Raw genomic sequence first — 13,706 nt, forward strand, 5'->3', positions numbered from 1 at the left:
AGACACAGCACAACCATTGCCACAGCACACAGCAGGATTCAGATCGGTACCTGCTCAACATGGAGCCCTTCAAGAAATAGGACGTGAGATCCGTTCCTCAAGACCTGTTCATGGACCACCACTGCAAGCTGTGAGGTGGGGTATCATTTTCTTTAATGGGAAAGCAAGGAGGAGACTACTCAGAAGAAAGCATTCTGAGAGAAAGGGAAACTGTCACCAGAGTCAATGGTTGGGGAATATAACCACAGTGCACTGTGTGTACATATGAAGCTGTCGCACAATAATAATAATTTTGTAAAGAACAGCCCGGCATGTCCTATTACAGTGGGCAGGAGTAAATAAAGGTGGTCTCGCAGGACCTTTGATAGAAGACTCCTGGGTATTCAGTCCTCATTCTCATAAGCCATTCAGTGTGAATGGGCAGGAACCAGGAAGCTATCTCGTGAGGCGGGATAATCTGCTGCCTAAGCACAATGCACTCAGATCAACGAGGCTTTGTTCACAGAGAGCCCAGTGCACCTGCCGCAGCTCTCACTGAACAGAATCCCTCTTTGTAATGGGATTTTACCTGCTTGCACCCTTGAACCCAGCAATTTGGTAAGAAAAGGCCTTCCTTAGAGAAACACCTCACACAGAAATATCCCAATGCAGAAACCCGAGGAAGGCTGAACTACGGAAAGGGCTCCTCATACCTGACAGAGACGACTGAAAGACGCCCCGTGGAAGGGACTGAAGTGTGTGACTGGGTTGGGTTTGATTTTCCCACTTCCATCCCTTTTATATAAAACAGGATGTTGTTGTAAGGACACATGACATTTCATGAGGTAAAAAAAGCTGTAAGGATGTTGAAGGGCAGGCTGGTGAGGTGGCTCAGAGGGCAAAGGCCCTTGGCATTAAGCCTTAAGACCTGGGTTCTATCCCTGGGGTCCACATAGTGGTAGAAAAGAACGGACCCCTGCAATTGTCTTCTAACCTTTATACATGCACTGTGGCATGTACACCCCAACACACTATGTAAGCAATCAAATAATCATGTGATACATGTTTTAAAAGAATGCTTAAGACCTTTTGCTTTCTGCTCCTGGACCAGCCTTTATTACAACCTTCTGTGTTCTCTGGAATGTTCAAACTATGCCCCCAAAGCATGTTTATAAATGTATCTGATCACAAACTATAACAGCCCATCATTGACTAGTAGAATCATCACGGATGGATAACTTTAGATCTACATAGTCTTAAAAGGATAGTCACATATTCTAACGAGGTAGACTTGGAGCACAGGGAACTACAGGGGGCAGCTGAACTGAAAATGTGATCCTAGACTAGATCTGATACTCGAGGGAAAAGGTATACATCCTAAGGGAAGGAAGTGTTCAGTGGACAAAGTGCTTGCCATGCAAAGGTGAGGAGTGGAGAGTGTATCTCAGCACCTAGAGGGCGGTGCAAGGTCCGCTTGTAACCTTAGGTGGTGGAGATGGTAGACTTCGGAGTAAAACTGGGGAGCTACACTAAGCTCAGGCCTCAGTGAGAGACCCTGGTCAGGAGAGAGAAAGGAGAGATAAGACACGTGATATCAACATCTGCCATCCACGCTCATGTGCACACATGTACATACCCATACATTTACCTGCCTATATATAAGTACAAACACACACACACACACACTACATACACACACACAACCACACACACCACACATACACCACACATACACACACACCACATACACCACACATACACACACACCACATACACACACACACCACACATACACACACAACCACACACACACCACACACACAACCAAACACACATACCACACATACCACACACCCCATTTTCACACACACATACCACACACACACATACACCACTCACACCACACATACCATACACACATACCACACACCACACTCACACCACCCAACCACACACACACACACACACACACATACCACACATACAAACACACAACCACACACACACACCACATATACACACACACCCCATTTTCACACACACATACCACACACACACACACACACACACACACACACACACACACACACACCAAATAAAGAAACCAAATGCTCTTTCTGTCAAGGCCTAACTGGGTAGTTAGTTGTTTGTTTCCTGAGGGTATTTTAGTGGGGGGGGGGGTCCTTTGTCATCTTGAAACAAGCTAGAGTCACTTACCAAGAGGGAACCTCAATTAAGAAAAATGCCTCCACTGAATTGGCCTGTAGAGAAGTCTGTAAGGCACTTTCTTTTTTTTATATAAATATTTTTAAAGATTTATTTATTTTAGGTATATGAGCACACTGTCACTGTCTTCAGACATAACAGAAGAGGGCATGAGGTCCCATTACAGATGGTTGTGAGTCACCACGTGGTTGGTTGGATTTGAACTCAGGACCTCTGGAAGAACAATCAGTGCTCTTAACCACTGAGCCACCTCTCCAGCCCTGTGAGGCACTTTCTTGATTATCGATTGATATGGGAGGGGCCAGCCCTTTGTGGATGGTGTTACATCTGTGCAGAGGTTGTCTAAAAAATCAAGCAGGAGAGACATGGGGAACAAGCCAGTAAGCAGTGCTCCTTCATGGCCTCTGCTTCAGTTCCTGCCTCCAGGTTCCTACTTGAGTTCGTGCCCTGACTTCCCTCCATGATGAACTATGACATGGAAATGTAAGCCAAATAAACCCTGCCCCACCTCCAGCTTTCCTTTGCTTATCATAAGGACAGAAAGCAAACTTGGACACCAGGCCAACAAAGACAGCAATGTATATAACAAAGTATTGGTTCAGCTTTCGGCTTACTGAGGTTGGACACTACAAAATATTTTACGGAGAGAATATCTTTTTTGTTAGGAAATGTACTAATTTATTGAAGGGTAAAGGCCCATGAAACAATTTGGGAAATTTAGTTTGTCTTTTGAGTGACTGTGTATATAAATGTGACGTGTATTATACACGTCATTAAATATAACACGTTATTCTGTAATACATACTCTAGTGCGTAAGATTTGCTTCAGTAGCGAAGAACAGATGGCATCGAGTAAAATCTGAAGCAGGATGTGGTGGCACATGTATGTAATTGCAGCACAAGGGAGTCTGAGGCAGTAGGATAAGGAATTGAGGGGCGGCTTTGGCTACATGGTGAGTTTGAAGGCAGCCTGGGCTATGTGAGACACTGTCTCTGAACTACAACAGTAACAACAGTAAGACCAACCCGACCACAGGAATATAGGTATTCTTTACCCTCTCCTCAAAACTTCTCTTAAGTTAGGATTATGTCTCCATAGGGAGCTTTTTAAAAGTTTTTATTAGAAAGGCAAAGAGTCAATGGTGAAGCATTTCCAGTCACCAGGTTTCCAGAGGATTCCACAGGGTCTACACAGGCTCTCAGCCAGATACATCCAACCAGCAGCCCAAGGGCCACAGGCATCCCGGGAGAGCTATGAAGACAGCCCAGCACGCGCACAGGTGACAACTCGAGGCTGCGATGTCAGAAAGTTGGACAGCCCTGGGAGTCTGTACCATGCAGAGTGCTTCCCCAGCATCCCACTGAGCAATCTCCGAAGTCAGTAAAGGAGGCAAAATAAGTTGTGGTTTAACGTTCCTCTCCAACGTCCGGTGATTGACGTTTTTAGTATACAAAACATGTGCCACTTGTGGGGTACTAACAATGAGAGGGGAAAGAGGACAAAATCCTACCACACTGGAACCATTCTTCCCACTGGCATCTTTCCTTCCGACCTCTGAAGGTTTAAAAGAGTCGGGACTGTCATAAGCTGTGTGGTTCTGTCTGTTCCTTTTACCCAATATAAACGATTCTTTGGACCGAGTAAAAGCATTCCACTATACACACACAGTTCAGCATGAGCTCAGCTAATTCCCTGGAACTGGTACTTTGTTTACAATGTTTATGATTTACAAGGCTAAGTTAAATAGTTGTAAGGTTAACCAGGCTTGTCATCCTCTAATCCCAACACTAAAGAGGCTGACACCGGAGAATCACAAGTTCAAGGCCTGCCTGGCTACAGAGCAAGATCCTGTCTGCTCTCCCCACAAAAGAGCGTTTATGTTCACTGTGCTTACTTTAAAAAAAAATATCTGTTTATACCTCAGTGATAAAGTCCCAGAATAGAATTACTATACCAAAGAGTATGAGTACTTTCAAAGCCAGTTTGTCGGAAGGTGAGCACACACCTTTATCTGTAGATGGGAAAGGAAACATCTGAATGGGATTTCCAGAGCCTGCTTTCACTCAGGAAAGGAAGTTACGACCACAGCAGGGAACAAAATTGCTGCCTTCATGTCAGGCTGAGCGCAGAGACAAATAAGTACTGTAAGCTATTTTTGCCCTTAAAAGAGAAAAGACCAAAATATTCCAGCCTCTTTCAACACGCAGAGACTACTAAGTGAGAGGCACAGCCTTAGACGAAGACAACAGTCTTATCTTGTGGGTATCCATCTCCTAACAGATATTTCTGCTCACTTGATTGGGTGACATTCTAAGTGTGCGTGCGTGCGTGTGTGTGTGTGTGTGTGTGTGTGTGTGTGTGTGTGTGTGTGTGTGTGTGTCTATGCGCGCACTTCTGTAAAGAATGTGTATGTATGAAGATACAGAGCCAAAAGCAAGGTTCACATCTAAACCTTTCAGCCCAGCTAACTTTAGAGCAATTTAGTTTTGAACTCCCTTTATTTTTTTCCTCAGTCCTGTGACAGAAAGGGAAGTGTGGGCTGGTGAGATGGCTCTATGTTGTCAAAGCTCTTTGCTATACAAGCCCACAGTCGAAGGAGAGAACTGACTCCTGAAACTTGTCCTCTCACCGCCACATGATAGCATGTTCGAGCATGCGTGCATACATACACACACGCACACATACCCCATAATCCGCACACAAATAGTATGAATTTGGAATTTTCTTTCTAAAGAGAAAGAAGGAAGGGCTGCATGCAGTAGTAAGAAATGTGAAGTCCGGTGCCATGAGTCCTGAACAATTAGTCTCTTGTGTAAGCGAAACCTTGCTGAATTAAATTCCTTCACTTACTAAAGAACACAGTTAAAATATGTAAGTCCCTCACAGTGACCTGCAGGTCTCTGGTTCTGCAACATTTTCTAGTTCCAATGGTGCAAGGGAAGGAAATAGAAAGAGGTGATTCTCTCTGAACGTGTTATTGGTCAGAATCATGTTCTAGAACCTGCTAGATCAAGAAAAGCCCTTGGTGAAGCAAAGGGGCTCCACAACCTACAGATTTCCCACCTCTTTAGAGAGCGGGAGGGAGGTCGAGCGCTCTACACACACGGAGGAAACAGAAGAAGCTCACCGTGGCCATTGCGGTAGTAGATCCATTTCTCCCGGTTCTGGGTTGGAGTCAAGGACTTCTTCAGCCCTGCCTTTTCCATGATGGCACTGGGATCCTGCCGGGGCCCCTTCTTGAGAGTCCTAGAGCTCTTTCGGATACTGCACACCACAATGAGCACCAGGACCAGCAGAAGGAAGAGTACAATCATCCAGGGCAAATGCTCGTTGATGTCGAAATGCTTGTGTGGGTTCTGTCTGGGATGGCCCCTCTTGGGGGCCTTGATGGCTGTGCTGGACTTCTCACCAGTGGCCTCCATGGATGATGGCAGCAGCTTCAGAATGTGTCTGTGGTGGGGGCCTTGCTGGTGGGTAAGTTGTGGTGGGTTTGGCAGGGTCCTGTTCGTGCTCTCCTTCCCACTCGTGGAGCTTGTATTGTCAGGCACTGTCTCTTCCTGGATGTCACTTGGTACCTTAGTTCTAACAGAGGCAGTAGAGTTGGAATCTGTTGAGTTCATGCCTAGAAAAAAAGAGTAAGGAGGGGGAAGAGCTTTTCCATATTTGGGCATCTACACATTCTCTCCTGTCCCTTGTCATCTCTAAGTGAGGGCGGGTAATCAAAGAAGAGATGACTGATGCTTAAGATCAAATATTAGTTTGCACATTTCCACAAAGGTCCCGAACAGCATCTTTATATAAAAGATAAAAATATGGATAGTTAAACTCTGTTTCTGTGCCCAGAATATGGGCATCTTCGGGAAAAACAATATTTGAGCTCTCCTAGACTCTGCTAGTTAGCTCCCCCTCGATTTCAAGTTCTACAGGGATAAAAGTGTATCTGCCACTGGTCAGCCGGTCGTTTATTTGATTGTGCATTTCAACTAAATTCCTTTGCTGGCTGCCCTCCTCCCTCACCTTTCATGACTCAGTGATGAAACAGAGTCCGTGACTAAGATGAAGAGTGCAGGCTCAAAGCCAACCCTGGGCAACAGGTCAGTAAATAGAGTAAGGCTGGACTCTCCTAGAGGCTGTATCTGAGATCACAGAGGGTTGGGGCTGGCTCTGAGAACTTCTGTGGCATTTCCACAATTAGTCCTCATGGAAGGAGTGTGAGGGATAGTACCTGAAAGTCTCTGGGGACAGAGCCTGCCTTGTGTCAGCCCCTGGAGTTACTCATTCCTGTCTCTTCATTTCAAAATGGCGGCCATGAGGAAGTGTTTCCCCCAGACATCATCACACTTGACAGTGTGCTAGTAGGCACAATGTAAGTTGGCTCTATCTCATGGGAACTAAATGAGACGAGAGAGGATCTGGCAAAGTTTGAACTTCTGCCCGAGTGTTAACTGGAATTTGGTAGGCCATAAACTCAAGCTGAAAAAAAACATTGATGTGAGGGCTGGTCATCTTCACTCAGATTTAAACGTCCATCTTTTCTGTCCTACCTTGGAGGCAACATTCCTCCCTTCCTTCCAGATATGTAATGACAAGCTCTCTCCTCCTGTCTCTCCCTCTCGCTCCATCTACCCACGATTTTGCATAACTTTTTTTTTTTAATCTGAAAGGAACCTTAAGCAACTAAAATCACTCTCAACTCACTCACTTGGGCCCAGCACCGAATGGGTTAAGTGATTTACATAAGGTCACACACTGTCCTGATTTCTCGCCCGTTCTTATTTGCCAGTTTGATGTAACCTAGTTTCTAGATATCTGTTGTCTCCTAATAGAAACCTTCTGAGTTGCAATATCTCTATTAAGCCCAAAGAAGCCAAATTTAATTAGCCACAAAAATAAAAACGAAGGCTCCCTCCTCCAAGGGATGATTTTTAGATTTGGCAAAGTGGTGAGAGCATCTTTGGTTTATAAGCCTGTTCTACCGGGCTCAAAGCCTTCCTCAGGTAAGTAATTCGTGTGGTTGCATTACCTTGGGGCTCATAGGTGGAGGAGGGGACATCGTGGGATTCCGTGTGCTCAGGATGAGAAAAGGTAGCTATGCCAGGGGAAGATGGGGTCGTGCTGGAGGAGGACAGGTGCACGCCACAGACGTTGTCTGTCTCCTTAGTCCCCTGCTTGACCACCATCAGGTTCTGACCCAGACAGTCCGTGTGGGCTCTACACTTCATCACACTGGAAGGCACGTCAGAGAAGGTACCGCGAGCACACTGCTTACACCGCACATCTTCATTCTCTGTCCCTTTCTTCCTCACACCCCAGCCCACGGGGCACACCGTGTGGGGAGCGCAGGTCCCATTAGACTGATACATTCCGGGTGGGCAGATGCATTCTCGGTCAGTCAAGGCAGCACAAGGTAATCTCTCAATCATCGGCCGTGGGCATGGCTGACTACAGTCATGGCATCTCTCTATGCCGTTCTCATGCCTGGTAAAGGTCCCCGAGGGGCAGCTGCTGCAGACTCGCAGGCTCGTGTTGGTACAGTGCTCGGAGACATACGTTCCTGCCGGACACTTGTCGCAGGTTAGCACCTGGCCAGTGGTACGGTCAACGTGGCGGTACGTGCCCGTGAGACTCAGAGTCTTTTGTTCTGGTTGGGCTGTGATGGTGCTGAGGAACCCAAGCTGAAAGAAATAAGAGAGGTGTCAGATAGGGACAAAGGGGAACAACACCGGCAACGACAACAACACAGTCATCCCGTCGGGTACGACGTCAGCGTGACATCAGCTCTATGGCACCTGCATGCCTGATGATGTACGCTTGCTTTGTTTAAACAAACAGGCATACTTTTGGCATTCCTGGAACGTGTATCGAACAATGGAGCAGACGCTCTTAGATTCAAACCCAGTCTGTCCGGTCTCTGAAGGCCACAGACAGTAGACACCTATCCCTGCAAGCACCTGCTGAGGAATCCACACATTGAGCTGGGTCCTGAGAGAATAAATCGGTGGCCATGTTCTAAAAGAAAAACTTCACCCAGCAGGTCAGAGTCACACCAACTTCCAGAATAAAAACTTGGAGGACCTCTTGGGCATGGTGACCCATGCTTTTAATCCCATGGATCTCTGAGTTTGAAGCCGGTCTGGTCCACAGAGCAAGTTCTACAGAGCCACAGAGTCAGGGTCATAAGGAGACACCCTGTCTCCATAAACCACAAGAAAAAAAAAACCTGGGGTGGGGGGAATCACAAGCACTGAGATGCTGTGAAAGACATAGAAGAGGAGCAGGGAGCAAAGACTAGTGACTGCTTCCCTGCGGCCTTAGAAATGGAGAGGACTTGGCAGTCGTCTTTGACATCCTCAGTGAGATGTAGAAGTTTGTATGAAACTTGTGGCAGGCCCCAAAGTACCAGCTACAAAACAAATCCCTTCTAGATTTACAGCTACCCTGGTCACTGAAAGAACAAAGCAAAAAACCGTTTGCAAGGTGATCAAGGGTCTGTCTTCTTAGCATCTCGAAACTTGAACCCAGTCTATTCTTTCCCAACCCCACAGTTAAGTGAGGCCAGGGTACTTCCTCATCTCTTATCTGCTCTTGAGTTTTCCTCCTTAGAGCTTAGGATAGATTTTTAGGCTTTTCTTTAGTCTGAGCCTGAAGCGGGGGTGGGGGGTGGGGGGGTGGAGGCTGTCAGGGGTGGATGGTGGTTGGTTTCCTTGTTGAGAAACTTGACTTCACATTAGAAATTGAGAAAGAAGAGAGCCTGCTACTCGGTGATAAGTTCTGTGTCTTCGCTCTCAGCTTTTGGCTTTGCCCTTCCTTTTCCTGCTCCCTCGGCTTGCAAAACGAGCCAAGACACCCTCTACTGAGCTCAGCAGATGCCCTGGGTGGAGGAAACCATCTGTCCAATGGTGCCCCACCCCCATGGTGGACTCAGAAGTGTGTGCCCTGAGGAGATACACAAAGCTCTAGGAAACGGAGCCTGGACACCAGCCTCCCCCACCCACGGCCCCTGAGTGTGCATGTGGCTGACCACACCCACCAGCCTAAGCCAGGATTCAGACTTAGGATGGGAGGTTCTTCGCCAGTCCCCTGATGTCTGACTTGTCACAGATCACCTAGCTGTGTACGAACACTACCCAGCAGCCCCACATCCCCTACGTTCTACCCCACACGTACTCTATTTGAACTTCTTGATTTCTTGGGAGTAAAAAGCAAAGGTTTACTAGATTATTTTGAAGACATTTTGTTTTGAGATAGGGCCTTATATTAAAATCCAGGCTGGCCTCAAAGTTGTGGAAATCCTGACTCAAACTCCCAACAGTTGTTGGGATTACAGGTATGAGCCACGGAGCTGGGCTAGTCTGTTTTTCTAAAAAAAAAATTTCAATGTATTTGGTTGATATAGAGTCTCAATATGCAGCCCAGGTTGGTGTCAAAGTTGCAATCCTCCTGCCTCAGAATCCCAAGGGCTAGGATTCTAGGTATGCACAACCATGCCTGGCTAATAATTTATCAGTTCTTAAGGGACTATAATATTGACCTGTAAAATTACCCATTTATCTCCTACAAACAGAATGAAGGAGAGGGTGAATTGACCACGTTTAGTGAAGCAGATGGAGGGAGAAACCAGTGGGACAGACAGAAGCAAGCACTGAACTGGACAAAGATCACAGGACCGCCTCTTGGCCAAGGAGCAACGGGGGGTAGGCTCCAAGCCCCTCATTTCTGACTCAAACACAGCAGCTCTGCTTCGCAAAGCCTAATCAGACGGAAGGTCTGCCGAGGCTTATTACTCAAGCCTCTCAAGTCTCTCCCAATTCCAGAGTCAATTGCTAATCCCACTGTGCTGTTTGAAAAAACAAAACAAAAATGGAAAAGCTTTATCTAACCTAGAGTTTCCCCCACCAGATGTAGAAGTGCTCGCCTGTAATCTCAGCACTAGAGAGACTCAGAAGAAAGGTTCACAGGATCCAGCACAGGATCCAGACCAGGCTGGGCTACGTAAAGACTTGCACACATGTGCGCACCCCACGCACTAGCTCTTCCCTTCAACCCTGTGGCTTTGGACAGAGATGGATCGAGTGAAACGCCATATTTAAAGACGGCCCCTGCACAATATAAAAAGATTATAGCAAAAGCTAATGACTAGAGGAAAAAACAAAACAGTGGAACGGGCAGACAAGGTCACTGATAGGTTCGAGATAGTGAGAGTCAAGAAAGCAGAGGCTGGGTACTTCCGAGACCCTTGATCCCCACTCCCCATGTGTATCGACATGGCTAAGGCCGGCGAGAGAGGGCTAACACAGGTCCAGGCCTTTGAACACACTACTAAAATTGCCTGTGAAGAGTGGGGAGGCTCAGTAGTGAAAGTGTTTGCCACGCCACCGGAAAACACTTCAGATTCTCACGACTCATGTATATAGCAAGTGGGTACAGCAGTCTCCCTGTAATTCCAGCACTGAAGTCAGGGGATCCCTAGAAGAAACGGGTTGGAGAGACTACCCATGTCAGTGAGCTCTGGGTTTGGCTTAAGCACCTGCCTGGCTCGATGAAAAGGGGAGGAGGGCAATTGAGAATGACTCCCAACGTCAACCTCAGGCTTCCATGTGCCCATGGACCCACACATGAGTACCCAGACACATGCAACACACACACACACACACACACACACACACACACACACACACACACATAGAAATAGAAAAAGAAAAATAATACTATCTGAGGTGATTTTTTGAAAATACCTTCATATACCTCTGAGATCGTTGTGAGTCTACAACAGGGTGAGGAACTTCTTTTGTTTGGCTGTGGTTCTTCCTGCCTTTTAAGCAATCTGAGTGTTTCTGGCATCCAACTAACTTTAGATCCCCTAACACTAAACCAAGACCCCTCTGGTTCCAAAATTCTTTGATCCTGAGGCACATCTTGGACATAGCCCAATCCCTCTATCAGAGTCAACCCCTCCATCTCTACTTAACCTAGCATTTTTAATTAACTCGATATTAGCATTTTACCCCCAAAATAAACATTCTCGTAATAACCCTAATTTGGAACTACAGATTCTCAGCTTTCCCGTTCTCTTGTTTGAGTTGGTTTGATGTATGTAAAGGGGGGACAAAGCCAACCATGTTGGTCTGATTTCTTTTTTTTTTTTTTTACCAACTTCTGTTGCAAAGTCACCAAGATCTGTCTGTTTTAGTATACAAACTGTCTCATTCTTCAACAGAATGAGTACATTCTAGAGAGCTGGGCTCAGCTGTTAAAAGCTAGGCTCACAACCGAGCGGGTATGTCTTACTTTAGAGGGTCTTCCCATCAAGGCTTCCTTGACCGTTTTCTAGTGCATAGGTCAGTGTTCACTTTTTCTATCGTGCGTAACTGCTTCTTCCCTCCCAGATCCCTCACCTAGCTTCTCTTCTCTCCACCTCGATCCAAATAGCAGACACAACCACCCCCCGGTCCCAGTCTTTTGAAATCCAAAATGCAAGCAATAACCTGAAGCTACTCCATTCTCTCGCCCCTAACAATATGAAGTATAAGTACAAACACACATACACAAACATGTATGTATACATATAGGCACCCCTGGGTGAATCAAGCAGAAAAGGAATTGGACAAAGATTCTGAAAAGAGGAAGTACAATTCTTGCCCAACCTGTCTGAACGTCAACAGGATCTTGGTTTGCTCACTTACGAAATGGGCTGGTTGAACTCGGTAGCAATATTCAATCAACTCTAACCTCCTGTGTGTTGTGATTTTGCCAAGTCCCACCATCCTTATGTAGCCTGGAAACCTCTTTCCAAACACCCAAATGCCAAGCAGATGAGCAAGTGGCCCATCACACTTCCTGTTTCTGTCCATTGTATCAGCGCCTAATTACACAGTGTCTCTTAATGTTGGTTGGCAGACTCATAAGTGTATATACTTATCTACCTTTAATGCTTATAAGCAGCTCAAGGCCAGGGACTGCCACAGAGACTGCATTTCCTCACTTGCTCAACTGCCTAATGAAGACTAGGAAAATAATAAGCCAGGGGCCGGCAAAGGAGTGCCAGCATACCAGCTGTTCTTATAAACAAGCTTCCTAGAATCCAGGCACTGATGTAGCCTGCACTCACGGTCACGCCGCCACTCTGGAAAAGCTGCAAAGCTACGACAAAGGCCATTCTGCCCAGAAACCTCAGTAGCCTACTGCTATCACTCGGCCCTTGATAAATGAAGTCGGGCAACTCCCAGCATGGCCAGCTAAAGAAACACAAACAATACAGAGACCAGCAGCTCAAAGAAACCCCCAAGCCTCCCCCATGAGCTTCTCTATGAGCAGAGTGCTCTCTCTCTCTTTCTACACCCACTCTAACTCACACGCTCAATCTGGTCCTTTCACACTCAGCTTAAAACTCTCAGTTCCTCCCCTGACATTCGATGAAAAGCAAAATCATCCAGAGAGACAAGACTTCCTCCTGGGTGTTATCCCTACCTCCCATCCCTAACTGAAAAGCCCTCCTCTGTTTCTTCTTTACCCTATATGGCTGTCATCACTTTCTACTCACACATTTACACCCTGTGTGTCTTCCCTGGAATCTATAATGCAGGACAGAATGTAGGCTCAGTACCCATTTGCTGGACCACACAACCTCTTTTCCCTCTGTGAAAAGAAGGGATGGGTTAATGAGACCCACTGATACTATCCTGAGAAGGACTTGTTGACTAAAAGGATGAATTTGCAGACCACGAGTAATTGGAATTAGTAAGTTAAATGGTAGTGTTGGAAGAAGTTGCTAGGAGTGAGAGACACCAAAACCTTCACAGTGGTGTCATAATATTAACTGAAAATCTAAATAAGGCTCCCTGGTTCCCTTCAACATAAAATCAGAGAGTTTGTTCGCCTTCAAAGACCCCAAAGACATTACTTTCTCTTCCCAAAAGATTTATTTATTTTATGTATGTGAATAAACTGTCACTGTCTTCAGACACACCAGAAGAGGGTATCAGATCCCATTACAGATGGTTGTGAGCCACCATGTGGTTGCTGGGGATTGAACTCAGGACCTCTGGAAGAGCAGTCAGTGATCTTGACCACTGAGCCATCTCTCCAACCCCCAACCCCCAATTACTCGCTCTTTACAGAACTACAATTGGCTTCTAAGAATTAGTTTCTTCATGATACTCAAAATAAAAAGGTAATAAACTAAAGGGTTCAAAGATTCCCCTCTCATTTAAAATAAAGAAAAAGGAAAGAAAGTTACACTTTGTGCTTAAGATTATAGGCAATATAAGAAGCTTAGATTCTCTCTGTATTTATACTGCAGTTATTATGAAAATCCCATTTATCCAAGACTTCGCCAACAACAGTGGATAGATGCGGTAAATATCACCATGCTGTCTCAAATTGCATATTTGGTTAAAAAAATGAAAAACACTACAAGTGCTTATTGAATGACTAGAAGCTTAAACGGGAGAAACAGAGGTCAAGTGGAAAGCAGCAGTTGGCTTGCTATGAAGGCTTCCAG

General features: G+C 45.9%; 1 protein-coding gene across 1 annotated transcript in view; it reads right to left on the reverse strand.

Annotated features, from left to right (window-relative positions):
• Tnfrsf21 (TNF receptor superfamily member 21) overlaps nt 1-13,706 on the reverse strand; it is a 74,924-nt gene that overhangs the window by 45,167 nt on the left and 16,051 nt on the right. Inside the window, exons 2-3 of the mRNA NM_001108207.1 lie at nt 7,230-7,881; nt 5,334-5,828 (exon numbers count right to left, since the gene is read on the reverse strand). Coding sequence (NP_001101677.1) covers nt 5,334-5,828; nt 7,230-7,881 — 1,147 coding nt within the window. The remainder of the gene's footprint in view (nt 1-5,333; nt 5,829-7,229; nt 7,882-13,706) is intronic.

The sequence above is a fragment of the Rattus norvegicus genome, chromosome 9, assembly GCF_036323735.1.
Source record: "Rattus norvegicus strain BN/NHsdMcwi chromosome 9, GRCr8, whole genome shotgun sequence".
NCBI lineage: Eukaryota > Metazoa > Chordata > Mammalia > Rodentia > Muridae > Rattus > Rattus norvegicus.